The following is an 18,251-nucleotide window of genomic DNA, read 5'->3' as shown; positions in this document are numbered from 1 at the left end:
CCGTTTGAAAAAGGGGGGTGGGCGCAAGAGGGGTGGCAGATGGGCAGCCACTTGGACGACTGGCTGGTGGAAGATCCAACTGCACGGTAAAGCTTCTACAAGCTCAAAACAGCGATGAGACCCAAGAACGGAGCTATCGTGAGCTTCGTCTTCCAGATGCTCGACTTGGAAGGTCATAAGCATTGCCCAGAGGCTGCCCAGGACGCCTCTAAGGCTTCGGCTGATTCTGGAATCCTTTTTCCCGCTGGTCTGGAAGACCTATGGTTTCTAGTCAAAAGAGGCCAACGCGAATCTGGCCGGGGCGGTTGGGCGGTTGATGTTGGATACGGACGAGGAGGCCCTGGTCACATGTTGTTAAACGCTCGCGGTGCCTAGACCGGCAAGATTGTGATTCGACAGGTCCATATCAGCTTGGCAAGCCAGACTGAATTGCCCAGAATTAGGGCAGCTTGGCCAGCCGACTAATACAACCCAACATACCTTGGTGTGGCTGCTCTCGAGATAATAGTTTTGTATTCGAGATAAAACCTGCTCCGATAAATATCTTGTGATAGAGCTGTACGACAATCCAACGGATAGCTGTCTTCCTCGGCAAAGCGCCACGCCATATTTCGACTTCAGCCAAAGCTGGGATTCCTCCATTGGTTGACGACGTGCAGGTTCGCAGACCACTTGATCAAAATGGTGCTGTGCCACAAGACTGAAGGATGGATGCGAGACATAAAATTGCGACGGCTGCTGCAAGCAGCTCTTATCAAGCGATTTCTCAGTCATCAAAAACTGAGCCTTGCTGATCAAACGCCCGAGAGGCTTGATGAGGCGCTGAATCCGTTTTCCTATTTTTTCATGCTGAATGTTTCCCTCTGTATGCGCGCTCCAAGAACGCCTTCCTTTGCAACCCGGTCCATGTTCAGAAACGCCTGGTGCCAGACACCATCCTCCCTGTATGAAATGCTTGTGTTGATATGATGGTGCTTAGTCCTGGCCCCCTGGTCTACCATCCAGCCATTTACTCATGTAGGGCCCATCTAGCCAGTACCCGAGCTTTTTGTAATAGCTCCTCACACCAACGCCTGAGATAACACTGATCTTCTCGCTCCCGTGCTCGTCTCTCGCTATTCTCTCCGCCTCCTCCATCAGTAGGGTTCCAAAACCTTGATGCTGGAACTTCTTCGGGTCCCTCGCATGCACAGGCACCGCTGTCCCGTAGACATGCAGCTCACGCACCAGGCTTGTCTGCTGGCCGACGAGCTCCTCGCGGTATGTGTACTTCTCGGTGCACTTTCGCAAGCGCAGCAATCCGACGAGAATGTCCTGTTTGGGGTCCTCGTAGGCAAGAAATGTCTCCCAGCCTCCATTCGCTGTGTAGTCTCTCCGGACAAGCTCAATCTGGTTGGGTCGGATCTTGTTCTTGACTTCGTTGACGCCAACCTCACGGGTCCGTACGTCACGGCAGGTTGTGCCGAAGTCCTTCATGCGAGCAAGGGCTAGTTCACGAAGGTTTCCATTCTCGACGCCAGAGGTGACAAGCGGCATCGGGATGTCGCGCTGAACACGATAGATACGAGTCCAAGGGGGGATAAGAGCCAGGATACGCGCGACAAGATCTATGAGCCCGTTTGGTGTGTAGTTTTGGTAGCGGCCTGTCCGCCATAATTCATAGAGACCTGTTCCCCTGATGACCAAAGTTGGGTAGATTTTGAGGCCGTCAGTCCTGAAGGCTGGGTTCTCGAAGTATTCGCGAAACTGGTCAAGGTCGCGCTCCATTCCGACGTTTGGTAGATCGGGCATCATGTGGCTGACGACCTTGAAACCAGCGTCCTTGGCAAGGCTGAACGTCTCTGCTACTGAGGCGACAGTATGCCCTCGGTTGGTGTCTCTTGCAACATCCTCGTACAAAGACTGCACTCCGATCTCCAGCCGTGTGCAGCCGTAGCGCAGCATACTCGAAAGATGCGGTTGCAAGCAGTAATCCGGCCGTGTCTCGATCGTGATGCCCACACACTTTGTGTTGCTCAATTCGCCTGCCTCGACCGCCTCGTCCACGTTCGAGGTTTGGTATCCGCTGAGTGCATTGTGCAGCTGGGAAATGAAGTCGTCCCTGTATGACTCTGGGAGAGACATGAACGTGCCTCCCATGATGATGTATTCCACCTTATCCACTGAATGCCCTAGCGCCTTCAACTGATCAACACGGCCACGGGCCTGCTCGAACGGGTCATATCTTGCGCGGATTGCTCGCATTGACGTAGGCTCGTACCCGGTGTAGGACTGTGTGCTGTACTCGAAATCGGAGTCTGGCCCTCCTGGGCAATAGACGCAGATATTGCCGGTATACGCAATATGTGGGCATCGGTGAGGCTTGCACATAACGGCAACGACTGCTATCCCCGAAGAAGTCCGTATTGGCTTTGCGACCAGTTTGGGCAGGATGTACTTCTTATAGTGTTCGGGGACGGCGGCGATAATGGCAGTCAGGGAAGGCATGTTGTTAATCTTGTGCTTTTTGGCGAGTCTTGATCGGAGCGAGTTCAAGTTGAGGTCTTTTTTCGGGCGTCTCGAGTCCTGGGAAGCCTCATGGTCCTCGATGAGGGCGTTGGCGATGTCCGCGCAGCACCGTAGGAAGCGCTCGTTCTCCGGAGGGAGATCAGCGCCTTTCTTGCGCTTCGTCTCCGTCATTGTCACCGTAGTCGTCGACATCGTGTACGTATTGGAATTCACCGTTCTCCTGGCGACAGAAGTGCTGTAGGTGGGCTCGGGTGACAAATGCGCCTTTTCGATTCGGCGCTCGTTGGTGTGGAGTTGACTCAGTGGATTTGCGACTGCAGCAAAATGCAATGCTACTGAAGACCAGAATAACAATTGCTTGTTAGTCAAAGAGCTGCCCCTCGTCGAGATGGAAATTTGTTAGTAGCGATAAGCCTTGCGGCGACTGATAAGAATTGGAGTTCCTGGCCCGGGCCTCGGCAGGCAGGACGGGTACTTTCGGAACCACACGGCTGGTCCTGAGAGTATCGTGCTATCGTCTTAGCCGCAGAGCTGCCTTTGGGCCCGCTAGCTGTGGACTTGGCCCACCCTGCTGGTACCAAATCTGGGGACTGCACCTTGAAAGCTGGTAATAACAGCAGCAAGTGCAGGTGGGTGTGACAGGTGAGCTCTGTCCAGCTGCCAGCAGAGTAAAGTACACTACCAGTGAACCGTACGGATAAGCCCTGGAATTTGAAGCTATCCCCATCTGCATCGACGGCCTGCCTCAGCATCGTCCTCCTCTTGCAACTGATTTCCGCTCCCTCTCCACCTTCCTTTTCCTCCTAATAGCTCCACCGTCTTCGAGGCTGCGGACCTTCCAAGATGCAGGCATTCACCAGACAACTGCGACCTACCGGGTCAATCCTGCGCCAGCTCTCCAAGAGGACGTACAGCGCCCAGTCCGGCCCCTACCAGCAGACCATCGAGAACCTGAGGATCAACGGCGACACAGGTCATCTTCCAGGGCTTCACTGGAAAGCAGGGAACGTGAGTGAGGTCTTCCATCTGTCTGTCGTGCCGTCGCTGCACAGCTCGCAAACCTCCTGGCAACAGCCAAGCTTTGAGTGAAATATTCTCGGAAGGGTTTCACATGCTAACCTACGGGCTGCTACAACAGGTTCCACGCTGAGCAAGCCATCGCATATGGTAAACAACCATCGATACTCGATATCGTGCTACAGACAGCACTGCTCTGGAGAAAAGGAGGCTGATAAAGCTGTGTTCTCAGGCACAAAGGTCGTCGGCGGCACAAACCCCAAGAAGGCTGGCAGCAAACATCTTGACCTGCCCGTTTTCGCAAACGTTAGCGATGCCGTCAAGGAGACTGGCGCAACTGCCACAGGAATCTTCGTGCCGTAAGGAACCGCAACCCGGGGGAAGAGGAAGAGAGGAAAGAGACTTAAACATGAGACAATCCGGTCGCTAACCTGGTGGAACAGCCCACCTCTGGCAGCTGGTGGTATCCAGGAGGCCATTGAGGCAGAGATCCCTCTGGTCGTCTGTATCACGGAAGGCATCCCCCAACATGGTCAGCTCTGCGAAAACTCCCCCACAGTTCATGGCAAAGGAGCTAACATTCGGCTAAAGACATGGTCCGCATCACCTCCATGCTCAAGACCCAGACCAAGACCCGCCTTGTAGGCCCCAACTGCCCGGGAATCATCGCGCCCGGCCAGTGCAAGATCGGAATCATGCCCGGCTTCATCCACAAGCGCGGCCGCATCGGTATCGTCTCTCGCTCTGGCACCCTGACCTACGAGGCCGTCAACCAGACCACCCAGGCCGGCCTCGGCCAGAGCCTCGTCGTGGGCATCGGCGGCGACCCCTTCAGCGGTACCAACTTCATCGACTGCCTCAAGGTCTTCCTCCAGGACGAGGAGACTGACGGCATCATCATGATCGGTGAGATCGGCGGCTCGGCCGAGGAGGACGCCGCTGACTTCCTGCGGGCGAACAACACCGTCAACGGCGGTAAGCCCGTGGTGAGCTTCATCGCCGGTATCTCTGCGCCCCCCGGTCGTCGCATGGGCCACGCTGGCGCCATCGTCAGCGGCGGCAAGGGCGGTGCCGACTCGAAGATCAAGGCGCTCGAGAGCGCCGGTGTGATCGTGGAGCGCTCGCCTGCTGGTCTGGGTAAGGCCCTCCGTGAGGAGTTCGTCAGGCGCGACCTGCTATAAAGCGTCCTCGAGAACAAAACCTCCAGAGGGGTAGTGAGACGCCCCGCAGTGGTTCGTGTGGACTAGGATATGTAGTATAGGGAATTACCAGGGAACATTCACACGCTCACACACACGAAACTCGTCATTATGCCTGGATACTCTCTCACTGGGTAGGATAGGCCGAAAGAGGAGGAAGGGGACCAGTGCGCCCACGAGGTACTGGGAAGGCTCAGTTGGTTTGCATCAGTCAATGTAGTCATACCGTGTTTGGCGGTGCGTTCCTTCTTCATATTCGAATTTTCATAGACTGGGTGGAAGCGGCGTCAAATGGGCAACTCACGCCATGCCAATGCATTTTGTCCTACATCCGCATCGAGTTGTATAGTGCCATTCATCCAGCGATCTGTGGTATTTCCACTGGCATCTTCATCTCGCACCACGTAAATTATCATAGTCATGAATTGTGGACTACACATACAAGTCGGTCGGGGGTATGTTAGGGCTGTTATATAGCCAAGTGAGCTCATTTGATTCCTCTATATAGCCACTAGCCAAAGGCCGTGAGGACACCTCGTCAGCAGCCGCCCACGGAAAATACTGACACGCCTCACTACCAGTCCCGAACGCCCCCGTTATCCCTTATCTGCGAAGAAATGCATTCATGAAAAGCAAGACCACTGATAATGCTGTTGTCCCGAAGCCTCGAGGGACGGCTCAACTCCGTTACGGCATACAAGTAATTGCCACCTTCGCCCGTCTCCTGCCCTTGGAACTCCGTTTGAATGCTACGTGTCGACCTCCGTATGATGTCTCGCCATAACCGTCGCTGGCTGAACGCCCCAGCCTCCGGGGTTCTGTTGTTAAGAGATGCTCCGCGCTATTCCAACTTCCTTCTCCTTCGAAGGAGTGTCGTGTCTCATTGCTCGCCCAGGAGACGGGCGGTCACATCACCCATATATGCCTCCTCCATCTCGTAGTCGTCGCCGCCGTTGCGGTCGATACCCACATATTGGAATGCCTCCACGACGGCGTCGAGGTCGAAGCCCATGTTGACGAAGCGGTCGACAAGGTTCTTATTCCAGCCTTGATACCTAGTCACCCCGGGGGAGCCACGTCAGCTTGAGATGTCCAAGAGGTGGAAGTTTGGGAAGAAAGGGGCAAAGAAAAAACTGGTCTGTACGGCCCCAGCGTACTTTGCTATGTCATCCTCCTTCTTCTGTGTGGTCTTGCGCTGCAGCTGGTCCGGCGGCGGCTGTTTACGGGGCGCGCCGGCGTGCTTGACGGCCCAGTCGTGCGCCACGCACTCGAAGAACTCGTGATCGTCCATCATCATCTTGGCCACCTCGGCGTCCTGCGGGTCCTTGGGGTTCGGGGCCTCGAGGAGCATGCGCAGGGACAGGAGGGCGGTCTTGATGGTGCCGACGGGCGACCAGCCGCTCCCGAGAATATCGAGACAGATGGCACCCTGGAAAAAGGCACTGTGTGAGCGTGGCTCCCCTCTTTCGCTGCCTTTCCTCTGGCTGCTCCCCTATGAATCTGGACTCACTGTCTGGCTGCTGATGTTGGGGTGCCACATCTTGGTGTCGAACTTCATGACGGGCGACTTGAAGGGGTACATGTCCGGGATCTGGATATCGACTGTGTAGGTGCCGCCGGCATAGGGCGTATCTGGGGGCCCTGGGAAGGTGCCCTTGAGATGTGTGAGGTTGCTGGGATCGACGGGGGTCGCGAGGACGCCCGAGTTGTCCTTGTCCTGCTGGATGTCGCTGAGCTCCTTGAGGATGCGGCGCTCGCGTGTGCTCGACATTGTGAAGATGTTCTGTGCTGTGCTGCTGCTGCTGCTGTTGGTAACAAGGTAAGGCAAGGCAGAAGAGAACAAGGAGGGGTGGCAGAAGGGTTGGATGAGTGGGGTGAGTAGGCGACGGAGTGGAGGTCCAGTCAGCCTTGTACGATCTGGCGGAGACGTCGCTCTCGCGTGTCGATAGTCTATGGACGGAGGGGTCGAAGTGGATTGCCTAGGGTATAAAGCCCGGGGATCAATGGAAGCCCACGGGATGTGGCAGTTGGCATGTAGTCAGCTCGCTGCGGACGAGCTAGCAAACTGCCCGAGAGATCTGAGCCAACCTTGAAACTTGGGGACGGGGGAGTACAGTCGGATACAGTTCTGCAGTGAGGCAGGCTTGGGGAGAGATCGCCCACGCACGGCTTTGACGTCCCGAGGTTTGCTTCCTCAGGTGTTATCAGGTCCTGGGTAGACCCAGGCCAGGCCGATACTTTTCACGGTGACTTCATTGGGCCCGCATCATTCGCCGGGACGGTACCATTAACATACATGCGGCCTGTGCAGCGCAAACGGTTTCATGCAAGTACTGTCCAGGTACACACACGACTGGACGCTCCCGACGGAGTACGTACCGAGGAAGCCAGCTGGGACCGGGGGGGAGCACGAGCCACACGCTTCATGGGGAGCGAGCTGGCGTGTGTCGCTGGGAGCCTGATTACCTAAAGGCGACGTGGGAGCTCGACGGGATTACTACGCCGGCCTCTCGTCACTTGCAGCTTCGCCCTTCCGTCCAGCGACCGGCTCAGCACTTCGTTCAACACAAGACGCCTCCAAACCCATCGTCATCATCCCATCCCCTTCACACCTGCGACCTCTGCGGGAGATCGCTTCTCTCGTATTATCCCCGAACCGCACTCAAGCAACACAGTCTTGCGCATTCGAGTACTGAGTCGCGATAATGGTATGCAAACCACCGGAGCCCTGCAGTGACTGCACCATGCGCAACGTTTGCTGACTATCTCGTCAAAACAGGGTCAGAATCAGTCTGGAATGGGCGGTGGCCAGGATGGCCGTGATGAGAGGGATAAGAAGGTTTGTTGCTTCCCCCGTGTACTGCTTTGTTGCAACGCCTGCTGCGTCAACTCCTGGTGGTAATCAGGTCCTACTTACTGCTGCATCAAGTACCCCAGCTTTGCTAACCTCACGCCCTTTCATCCAGAAGGATAAGCCCAAGTACGAGCCTCCGCCAAAGCCAACCACCCGCGTCGGTCGCAAGAAGAGAAAGCAGGCGGGCACCAGTGCCGCTGCGAAGCTCCCCGCCATCTACCCATCTCAACGATGCAAACTCCGTCTCCTGCGTATGCAGCGCGTCCACGACCACCTACTGCTTGAGGAGGAATACGTCGAAAACCAGGAGCGCCTGAGGAAGGCCAAGGCTGCGAAAGATAGCAACGCCCCACCTGCTGCCGATGACGCTGCCGACCGCAATGCCGACGAGCGTGGCCGCGTTGACGACATGCGAGGAAGCCCCATGGGTGTCGGGACACTGGAAGAGATGATCGATGATGACCACGCCATCGTGTCCAGTACCACTGGCCCCGAGTACTACGTGAGCATCATGAGCTTCGTCGACAAGGATCTGCTCGAGCCCGGCGCCAGTGTTCTCCTTCATCACAAGACCGTCAGCATTGTCGGTGTTCTGACCGATGACACCGACCCGGCGGTTAGCGTGATGAAGCTCGACAAGGCCCCTACGGAGTCGTACGCGGATATCGGTGGTCTGGAGCAACAGATTCAAGAAGTCCGCGAGTCGGTCGAGTTGCCCCTGCTGCATCCCGAGCTGTACGAGGAGATGGGTATCAAGCCGCCCAAGGGTGTCATTCTATACGGTGCCCCAGGTACTGGAAAGACGCTTTTGGCCAAGGCCGTGGCAAACCAGACCTCGGCGACTTTCCTGCGTATTGTTGGCTCCGAGTTGATTCAGAAGTATCTGGGTGATGGTCCGCGGTTGGTTCGACAACTTTTCCAGGTCAGTACAATGCGAACAATGCATAGTCTTCCCCAATATGATTGTTGTGTCACATGTTAACATGACCTTGGCGTACAGGTCGCTGGAGAAAACGCACCTTCGATCGTGTTCATCGACGAGATTGACGCCATCGGAACGAAGCGTTACGAATCCACATCGGGCGGCGAGCGAGAAGTGCAGCGAACCATGCTTGAGCTTCTCAACCAGCTCGACGGTTTCGATGACCGCGGCGATGTCAAGGTCATCATGGCAACCAACAAGATCGAGACCCTGGACCCAGCCCTGATCCGACCCGGCCGAATTGACCGAAAGATTCTCTTCGAGCCTCCAGACCAGAACACCAAGCGCAAGATCTTCCACCTACACACGTCCAAGATGAGCCTTAACGAGGACGTGGACCTGGAGGAATTCATTGCGCAGAAGGACGACCTCTCCGGTGCCGACATCAAGGCCATTTGCTCAGAGGCTGGTCTGTTGGCCCTGCGGGAGCGGCGTATGCGTGTGCAGATGTCCGACTTCCGTCCTGCCCGCGAACGAGTGCTCCGAACGAAGCAGGAGGGTGAGCCGGAGGGTCTGTATCTGTAAGCCGAGGCACGTGTACTTTTACGATCAGGGGAAGGACGGAGGGTGCAGCTGCGAATGTGGTTCACGGCGTGAGACGAGTGGGATAGATGAATAGATGGCATCGACCATGGATACGATGTACATGTCAAGAGATCCCTTGTGCCGTTGCGTCTTGTGGAGGTCGTGTAAATGGGCAGAAACTGGCCAAGTGGCTTGCCTGATGTCCCGATCCTCGGTTGTCAATGACATGAGGACAAGGCAGTCTCATATCCAAACACCGTATGCTCACATCAGTTATGTCGACCCTCCCCTGTCCGGAAATACAGTTTCCAGATGGCGCACAAAAGCCCTCATTATACCATCACGCTTCACTGACTCGATCTAGGCCGCAAGCCTTCACCGTCCACGACGCAGCTCTGGAATCGAGTCCAAAGAAGAGGGCCCACTCTCACGACAGAGGGCCCAAAGCTTTGCTTACTTCCTTCTGATGGCAGACCAGGTCTTCTCTGGGCGTCATCCACCCAGCTTGGTGTAGAAATGCCAGCTCAGTTCCCAGACGGCTTTCTTGGGAATTCTCAACCCCCCGGCCTCACATGTATCCGTCTTCGTGGCTTAGTTGGTTAAAGCGTCGGTCTCATAGAATTGACTCGCTGGGTAACCAGTGAGATATCCGAAGGTCGTGAGTTCAAGGTAGGAGGTCATCTGTATGAAGCCGTGTGAGAACCGTGATTGACAATGTTGTATAGTCTCACCGAGGACACATGTACGAGGTTCTTTTTTCATTTTTCCCCTTATTTTTCTACGGGAAGACATTCTGTTTAATGTATGCATCGTCCTGATATGTCTGGATATGTAGTCGGAATGAATTGGTAATTCTGCTTTGAACAAGCTTCTCAACGGCATTCTATTTCTAGAATCATTGTTAATGAATACGGAGATTCGCACCTGCAAAAACGGAGGGTACACCGGTACACCACTCGGGCCCATGACAAGCTACAGCAAATTAGAGCGCATCACCCAGGCCGATTTACACACCCCCACCCAGCACCCACACACCTAGGTGTGTAAGCTGTTGTGGGTGTTGGATGTGTGAATTCTGACGTGGTTTAGTGTTGGCGATGTACCGGTGTACCGTCCGTTTTTGCAGGTGCGAATCTCCTGAATTCTTTGGAACAATTCGTGAGGGTGAGTGCGACACAGGATCGTCTTGATAGAAGGATGCTCTTTTCGTTGCCAGAACGCCCGGTTCTTGATTCTCCTGCGCTACGGCAAATATTGCCCAGATATGGAGAAGACTCAGGCGTACTTTTTGATCCTCCCCTACTACGGTAGATGGCCCCACTAGTTGAAGCCGGGGCGTTCGAGAACGATTCCTCACTGATTGGTCCGAAACGAAGCATCGGTGTCCTCATATCTCGGTCTCAGTTCGTGTCCGGCACCCTTATCAGTCACAAGCCTGTAGGACTGACCAGCCGTTGACAAGACCGCTGGCTCTGGCGCATGTGGGGTTTGCTTCTATGGCCAATACCTGCCAAATCCTGTGTGGTGGGCTGGGCAATCAGACATGTGTGGCGGCATTGCGGCTGGCGAAGAGAGAGAGAAAGGGAGAGGCCGAGTAGTCTGCAGTCTAAGCTCTAGGGCTGTAAATACTCGTCGGAGTGACCTGTGTCTGGAGTGTCGACTGGATACCATGTTCACATATGATCTATCACGGAAGCACTATTGGGAGTTGTCTCAAGCGCTTTTATGTTCACTAAAGGGATGTGCTTGCCATCTGCTCATGAATACACACTATGGAAAGGCTTAGGCGTAGTATTCTATCTCATGTCTATAAGTATTGCAGAGTGTTGGCAGATTAGTTGTCTATAGATACAACTACCAAGCCCACCGACCCATCAATCCCGTGGGCGACTTCCGCACAAAGAACTTGCGCCCCTCGTCCATCAGGAGGATACCCAGCCCGAAAGTCATGGGCAGGAACCAGTACTCGACCGGGACCGCGGCCGTGGACAGCACCTCCTGCAACCGCGGTATGTAGAGCCAGAAGAAGGCCATGACCAGGGCGAACAGGATGGCGGGGAAGAGCCACACGTTCTGCGTCTTCCTGTTGAAGAGCGGCGGGTGCTGGAAGATGGACAGCCGGCGCGTGCGGACCGACATGAGGTTGAACCACTGCATGACGACGAGGGTGATGAAGTAGATGGAGCTGGCGACGTTGAGCTTGCTCGCGTAGTAGTCCGCGTCGATGCCCTCCGGGTCGCCGAAGCCGAACCACAGGCGCGAGAAGGGGATGCCGCTGCGCTCGAGGTACCAGTAGCTCATGGCGAAGGAGCACGCCGTCTCGACGATGCCGACGAAGCCGTACGACTGCACGATGAGCTTCCAGTCGACGAGGCGGTCCACGCCGACGACGCGGGGCGGCCGCAGCAGCACGTCGGCCTCGGGCTTCTCGTACGCCAGCGAGGTGGCGGCCAGGCAGTCGGTGAAGCAGCAGATGACGATCATGAGGAAGCTGCTGAGGACCTGCGGCAGGCCGAAGGCGACGTTGGTGAAGACGGGCCAGAACTCGGAGAAGCTGCCCGCGGGCAAGAGGTACGCGATGGTCTTCTTGAGGTTGTCGAACATCATGCGGCCGTAGCGCACGGCCTCCACCACGCTGCTGAAGCTCTCCAGCAGCACCATGTCGGCCGCCTCCACCGCGATGTCTGATCCAGACCCGACCGCGATTCCCACGTCCGCCGCCCGCAGCGCCGGCGCGTCGTTGACGCCGTCTCCCGTCATGCCCACCACGAGGCCCCGCGATTGCAGCTCCCTCACGATGCGTAGCTTCTGTTCCGGTGTCGTGCGCGCGAAGACGACTTCCGTGTACGACTTGATCAGCTCGTCCCACTGCGACTCGTTCATCGCCATGAGGTCTGAGCCAGCCACGACGATGGACGTCGGCCGCGGCTGGTCCTCGAACCGGACCGTCTTGGTGGCCTGGCCTTCCCCACCGTTGAGGTCGGAAGAGTGCGCCAGGGGGCTGCGGCTGAGGTCATCGGCGGCCTTGACCGACCCTGGCTCGTTGGTGATGATGCCGCACTCGGCCGCGATTGCCTGGGCCGTCAGGGCAAAGTCGCCAGTCACCATGAAGATGCGTATGCCCGCACCACGCAGGGTTTGGACCACACCCGGGATCTCGGGCCTCGGCGGGTCCTGGATCGCCACGAGGCCGACGAGCGTGAGGCCCGCCTTGGCCTGGCCTGCCATCTCCTTCTCGAATGCTGATGACAGCGGGGAGGATTTTAACGAGGACCGGGAGAGCGTTTTGTGCGCGAGGAGGAGCACGCGGCGGCCCCGTGCTGAGTATTCCGCCTGTGCCTCCTCGATCTTGGCTTTAGCTGCCTCTGTCATGAGGTGGGACGCCCCGGTTCTTCCGATGTAGTATTTACACCTATCAAGGAGTCGATCAGGAGCACCTTTGATTGTGAGCAACCTATGTAATATCAACGTCAGTCGTGCACACACACAATCTGTGAGCAGTGATGCGCTTACAGGTCACTAGGCTCAAACACTGAAGCCACGTCAAGTGGCATTGCATCGATCTTTCCGTCGGGATGCTGCACAATTGCGTTAATATATTCGCTGTGTTGAGGTGGCTGACTGAGGATTTAGAGGTCCCTTCCGAGACCCTGCTATGACTGTCGGAGTGAAAAGAGACTCCATGACAGATGGGACGGGAATAATACTTACAGCCATGCTAAGAACCCTGATCATAAACTTGTTCTTGCTGTTGAAGGCCAAGTCGAACTTGGTGTGCCAACATCTCTTCATCTCAGAGATGGGTCCAAGAGACTCGGAGAACCGGAGAATGGCAGTGTCGGTGGCGTCTCCATGTATCTTCCGCTCGTTCAAAGGCAGCTTTCTTGTCTGTGCATCGAAGACGGCGGCGTTGCAGAGACCGCCTATTGTCCTCAGTTGGTCGATCGCATTGCCTGCAAAGTTGCCGTCTATGTTTCGCTCTGCGATGAGGGTATCTCTGACGTTGTCAGCCGACATCTTCTCGAGGCCCACATAACAATCTGTGACGACCATCTTGTTCTGTTTGAAGTCAAGTCTGTTAGTTGCATTCTTCAACACGAGATGAAGGACGTCAAGACATACCGCAGTGAGTGTTCCAGTCTTGTCAGAACAGATGACGCTCACAGCGCCCAGGGTCTCGACCGTCTTGAGCGATTTGCACAAGATCTTGTTCTTCCGCATCATGTTTGCGCTTATCGTTAAGCTGGCCGTCAATGCAACAGGCAATCCTTGAGAACATCAAAGTCGGCAACCAAAAAAGACGGGAGTCCTCGAGTGCAGAGAGTGTTCTCACCTTCGGGAATGAACGCGACAGCCACTGATACACAGTCCACAATAAGTGTAGGCACATTGATCCAATCAGGATAAGTCGTTCGTAACCAAGCAGCCCTTGAAGAAAACAGTCAGCCAGGGTCCAGCCAACAAACCGGGATAACAGAACCTACCAGAGAACAATCACGATAATGATCATGAGCAGCATTATAGAGCAGATGATCCAAACAAAGCTCAAGATCTCCTTCTCGAGAGTCGACAGCCCAACCTTGGGCTCATTCGTGAGCTTCGCAATCTTTCCGAATACGGTCTTGTTCCCCGTCGACACAACAACCCCAGTGCAGCTACCGGAAACACAATGCGTTCCCTGAAGGCCGATGTTTTTTGTCTCAAGGTAGTTGGGGTCCGTCGAGTCGACGGTGGCAGCCAATGGCACGGATTCACCTAAAAGCGCGAGAGTCAGTCGAAAACAACTCTTCTTTTTTGTCTTTCAAGTTTGTCCACTTCTGCAAGGCACAACTTACCCGTGAGGATGGAGCGATCGAATTTAGTATCCGAAGAGACCTTGATGAACCTAATATCCGCAGGCAACTTGTTCCCGGCGCCGACAAGCAGAACATCGCCGGGGACGAGCTCGGACGCGGGCAGGGCAACCTGGGCGCCGTCGCGCAGGGCGCGGCACTCGTCGGGCAGCATGGTCTTGATGCTGGCCATGACGCGGCTGGAGCTCCAGTCCTGCCACATGTTGAAGCCGGCCTGGATGAAGAAGACGGCGAGCAAGACAATGGCGAGCGCCAGGTTGGCCTGCGCGGGCGGGTCGCCCAGGGGCTTCCACGCGATGAAGACGAGTATCGACGCCACCAGGAGCACCGACCCGAAGCCCTTGAAGAAGTAGCCCGTGATGGTCTTGAGCCGGTGCGTCTGTGGAGGGGAGGGGGCGTTCCTGCCGTATTTTGAGAGGCGCCGCTTGACCTGTTCTTCTGAGAGGCCGTGTCTATCGGAGACATTTAGGCGCTGGGTGAGCTCGTGAGTGGGTATTGTGTGCCAGTCCAGGTCGGCGAGGTCTGTAAAGTGTGAAAGGAATATCAGCAAATCATTTTCCGAATTGAATTCCGACTCCCACATGTCCCAGGAGGGCGCAAATAACATTATTCTCACCACCCTGTATTATGAGAAGAAGAAGAAGAAGAAGAAGAAGAAGAAGAAGAAGAAAAAACTTACCCTCAACAGCAGCATTATTCTTATCTTTCGCCTTCGCGTCCTCGAGATCAATTGATCTGTATAGTCAAAAAGTCAGCTTCGCCACAAGATAGAGCGAAGCAGACATAAGAGACAGAACAGATTGCTCTCGGCTGTCCTCCAACAACGGCTTACAAGGTTCGGTATTGAATAGGCAAAACTGCAGTCGGCTCCCGCCTGCTCGAGGGACGGATCGACATGGAGTCCTCCGAGAGGGCAGTTGACGAGCGGGCCAGCTGGGGCCGCCTGCTGGCTGCCATCGAGGCGCGGCGGCCGTGGTGGCGACCGCCGGCAGCCTCCTCCTCGTCTTTGAAGCGGAGGCGCTCCGTCGTGGCCGTCTCGGCCTCGTCGGTCTCCGCCATGGTGAGGTATGTTTTGTAACTCTGAGCGACGGGGGAGGACATGAGGAGCAGGAGGAGGAGGAAGGAGGAAGGAGGGTGCAGAAGGTGTAAGTGACACTGTGGCAGGTCGATGGGAACTCTACGGGAGCCGGGCGAGGGCTTTATACTCGAGGTAAGAGGAGGAGAAGGCTACTCATGTCACGACAAGGAGGCTTGGGGGTGCCCGCATGTGAGAACGCAAGGCAAGGCAAGGCGAGGCAGATGGCCAGGAAAAGGTATGCAAGCTGCGGATGGAGTAATCATTAGCCAACAAAGAAACAAAATTACGCGCAGTGCTGCTGCTCCCCCCGACTCTCGCTCCTGCGTGACGATGGTGCTGAAAAAAGGCTTTCCGGCCTGAGATACTCAAACGGGCTAGCTATGTGGCTATCTCTCGTGCGGGCTACCTGACCGTTTCTCCCTCGTCCGTGTTTCGACCATCTTCTGGATCCTGTGATACTTCAGGTTGGCGCCAGCAAGGGGAAATTGGCGCATTCACCACCGCCCGCGGTGGAGACTGGAAACAGTATGCAAGTCCATCATCACATGTGTAGCACGAGTAGCGGCAATCCAAGTGACTGGCGCGGAAACCAACTTGATACTCGGGGGGGGGGGGCATTCACATTCATCTGCAAAGGACACTGGCACGTGTGCTGGATTTGACTCGGGCTTACAATGCTACCGTGCCATAGGCGTGGCATCTCTGCTGTGCATTGATACTATGCTGATCTGGGGAAAGGGCAGACGGCCCAGATAGGCATTCCGGCGTCTAAGTTCGGGGAGCAGCAGCGCGCGGGAGGCCGCCTGCCCAGGCCAGAGGGGAGTATTGCTGTGGCGATGCAAGCGAAGACAAGACAAAACAAAGCACTATATGGGGGGAACTTTCTCACGGCAGGGCGTGGGAGTTGGAGGAGGAGGAGCGCCGCCAAGAAACAGGCAGGCAAAGGCTGCGACTGGGGATCATCGAGGCCGTTGGAGCAGAGACGAGCAGGGTCACGCGAAGGGGAGCTAGGGAGGGTGGGATGTTGGGGAGTGTTGGAGATAGTCTTGAGTCTCGCTGGGGAATTCCGCACTGTTGCTTGAAAATGCCGCATAGAAAGAGCAGATTTGGAGTCGGGATCCAAGGAAGCCTTGAAATGGGCTCTCTGGTCCGCTTATGGTAGAGGAATAACAAGCGGTCAGAAATCGCGCATAGCAGAAGATAAGGAGGCCAGGGTTGGGACTGATATCTGGATTCCTGGGGTTGACAAAGGGGGGGGGGGAAGCCGGCCTCTTGACTGACTTACACAGCCTCACTGCCTCACCAGGCTAGCCCTCTCCAATCCAACCACCTACTACCTAGCACTCTGCACTTTTATGAGAACCATGAAACGTGAGACGTGACTAGCAAAGATTTCTTGGCCGGCTCGCTAATGGTTTTTTTTTTTGTTTTTCTGACATCATTTCCACGATTCGCGCCGTCCACTCGGAACCGCACCATATCGTGCAGACACACCCCCACACACACTCTTTGCCCGCACATGCAGCTGCACTGGCCCTGCCCGTCATCCGTCCCCCACCCACACCAGCTCGAGCTCCGAGCATATTCAATGGAGCCGCGCGGGACAAGCTCGAAGCTGCTGCACTGCAAGCAAGGCCATGATGCTTATCCGGAATCTGGCGCGGGAACCACCAACAATTCAGGATGGCTGGCGCGCAGACCTGTCCCGGCTTCTCGCCTGAGCTCATCTCTCCCCCTTCCGCTCCCCTCCCGGACCTTGACCAGGGCTTGGCCAACGGGAATTACGGACGGGTGGATGGCTGTGGTCTTACACACCGTCATGGCTGCTGTCCTGCTGTGCTGCTGCCATGTCAGTCAGTCAGTCAGTCACAGTGCAGCTTGCATGAGGCTGTCCCTGTTGCCTCCTCATCTCACCCCCCTTTGCTGCCTCCATCACGGCTTTCCCAGAACGGACTCGAGCCAGAGGCCTCCTCGCGTCCCACCTCCACCTCCATCTCCCACCTCCCGATGCCTGGGTGTGGACCAGAGATCCTTCAATCTCATCACAGACTGCACATCCATCTCACCGTCACTTGCGGAGATTGCTGCATGAGCAGGTAGCACACGGGCCCTGTCTCTCTTCCTCCCTCTCCCTGACCACCCACCCGAGTCCGGCCTACAGACCAAGAGAACACAAAGCCGCGCAACCCAGAAAGAGAAAATAACAGCCGTACCAGTAGAGGTGAGACCAGTGGACCCGCAGGCATAGCCATCCCGTCTCTCAGTAGTAAGTTGAATAGAGGAAAGACTTGGCAGCATCGCCTCCATATCCCCATCCTCCTACCCCCAGACGCCGCTCCCCGAGGCACAGCCGGCCAACGCACATTTCCTTGGCGGAACCAGCCGGCCGCATGCACATGCTCCCCGCAGAGTCAGAGAGGACCCTGCCTGCATCGTCTTATCGGCGTGTGGTCCAGCTGCATATCCCACAGCACGAACACAGACGTGGCACCCCCCTTCCTCTTCCCCCAACTCACATGCGGTCCAGTTCACGCGGGGGGGGGGGGCGCGTGGAGGTATGAGCGAGATGCAGCAAGATGTCGCGAGGACCCCTGTACGGCTCCCTATCGTGTTGGGGGCAAAGCTGGAAGTGGTTGCACAGCATTACCTCTTCCCTCCTCCCCATCACCTCTCTCCCCGTTCGGGAACCAGCGGCGATCACTGTGAGATATGGATCATCAGCCCGGATGGAAGGCGTCCAAGAGCATCAACGGGAGACGCTCTCCCTCCTACACACTCCCCAGCTCACGTCCTGCATCCCACGGAGACACAGCATGACCCCAGCCAGCCAGCCACCACGTTCCGGACCCGACAATGGTCATTGCCCTCTCCTCCACCAGCTATAACGCACCGAAGCCGGTACGAAAAGGAACTGATGGATCTAGGGTGAGCTTCTTCCTCTCCCCCAAAGGAGTGAGAAGAGGGGCCGGCCACTCGGCCGTTGCCCTGAGCCGCGTGGCAGAAGATGCGAGGCCTATGCAGGCGAATGCCGCCGTGAGCCTCGCCATCGTCAACAACACACCACTCAGTCACAGGTGAAGAGAAGTGGTCAGGCCAGGCCAGGCCAGCCAGATCGCTTACTCAGACAGGGAGCACATGCAATTCTTCTAATGGTATCTTTCTTTCTCTGTTCTTTCGCTCGACTGTTCACCAGACAGGCAGGCAAACAGACCAAAATGACAATAAGTGCGGGCTG

At 56.2% G+C, this 18,251-nt stretch overlaps 5 protein-coding genes and 1 non-coding gene across 6 annotated transcripts; 3 read left to right on the top strand and 3 right to left on the bottom strand.

Annotated features, from left to right (window-relative positions):
* Positions 1-975: 975 nt before the first annotated feature.
* Positions 976-2,700, bottom strand: INS49_014930 (uncharacterized protein; the record flags this gene model as incomplete). The annotated part of the gene is made up of 1 exon (XM_043175617.1): positions 976-2,700. The coding sequence occupies one exon, from the start codon at positions 2,698-2,700 to the stop codon at positions 976-978; it is 1,725 nt and encodes a 574-aa protein (XP_043020574.1).
* A 651-nt stretch (positions 2,701-3,351) lies between these two features.
* INS49_014929 (uncharacterized protein) lies at positions 3,352-4,706 on the top strand (the record flags this gene model as incomplete). The annotated part of the gene is made up of 5 exons (XM_043175616.1): positions 3,352-3,536; positions 3,647-3,675; positions 3,758-3,884; positions 3,969-4,057; positions 4,117-4,706. The coding sequence occupies 5 exons, from the start codon at positions 3,352-3,354 to the stop codon at positions 4,704-4,706; spliced, it is 1,020 nt and encodes a 339-aa protein (XP_043020573.1).
* An 898-nt stretch (positions 4,707-5,604) lies between these two features.
* On the bottom strand, positions 5,605-6,495 carry INS49_014928 (uncharacterized protein; the record flags this gene model as incomplete). The annotated part of the gene is made up of 3 exons (XM_043175615.1): positions 5,605-5,779; positions 5,882-6,153; positions 6,235-6,495. 3 exons carry the CDS (start codon positions 6,493-6,495, stop codon positions 5,605-5,607), a joined length of 708 nt encoding a protein of 235 aa, XP_043020572.1.
* Positions 6,496-7,429: 934 nt separating this feature from the next.
* INS49_014927 (uncharacterized protein) lies at positions 7,430-9,085 on the top strand (the record flags this gene model as incomplete). Its single annotated transcript, XM_043175614.1, has 4 exons — positions 7,430-7,432; positions 7,504-7,563; positions 7,691-8,500; positions 8,579-9,085. 4 exons carry the CDS (start codon positions 7,430-7,432, stop codon positions 9,083-9,085), a joined length of 1,380 nt encoding a protein of 459 aa, XP_043020571.1.
* Positions 9,086-9,665: 580 nt separating this feature from the next.
* On the top strand, positions 9,666-9,779 carry INS49_014926. The gene has a single exon. It is a non-coding gene; the product is annotated as a tRNA-Met (tRNA).
* A 1,160-nt stretch (positions 9,780-10,939) lies between these two features.
* On the bottom strand, positions 10,940-14,997 carry INS49_014925 (uncharacterized protein; the record flags this gene model as incomplete). The annotated part of the gene is made up of 8 exons (XM_043175613.1): positions 10,940-12,539; positions 12,599-12,663; positions 12,797-13,144; positions 13,208-13,328; positions 13,570-13,840; positions 13,921-14,460; positions 14,618-14,673; positions 14,771-14,997. 8 exons carry the CDS (start codon positions 14,995-14,997, stop codon positions 10,940-10,942), a joined length of 3,228 nt encoding a protein of 1,075 aa, XP_043020570.1.
* Between the last annotated feature and the right edge of the window lie 3,254 nt (positions 14,998-18,251).

The sequence above is a fragment of the Diaporthe citri genome, assembly GCF_014595645.1.
Source record: "Diaporthe citri strain NFHF-8-4 chromosome Unknown scaffold_8, whole genome shotgun sequence".
In the NCBI taxonomy this organism is placed as follows: Eukaryota; Fungi; Ascomycota; class Sordariomycetes; order Diaporthales; family Diaporthaceae; genus Diaporthe; species Diaporthe citri.
This window is presented reverse-complemented; position numbering and strand designations above follow the sequence as displayed.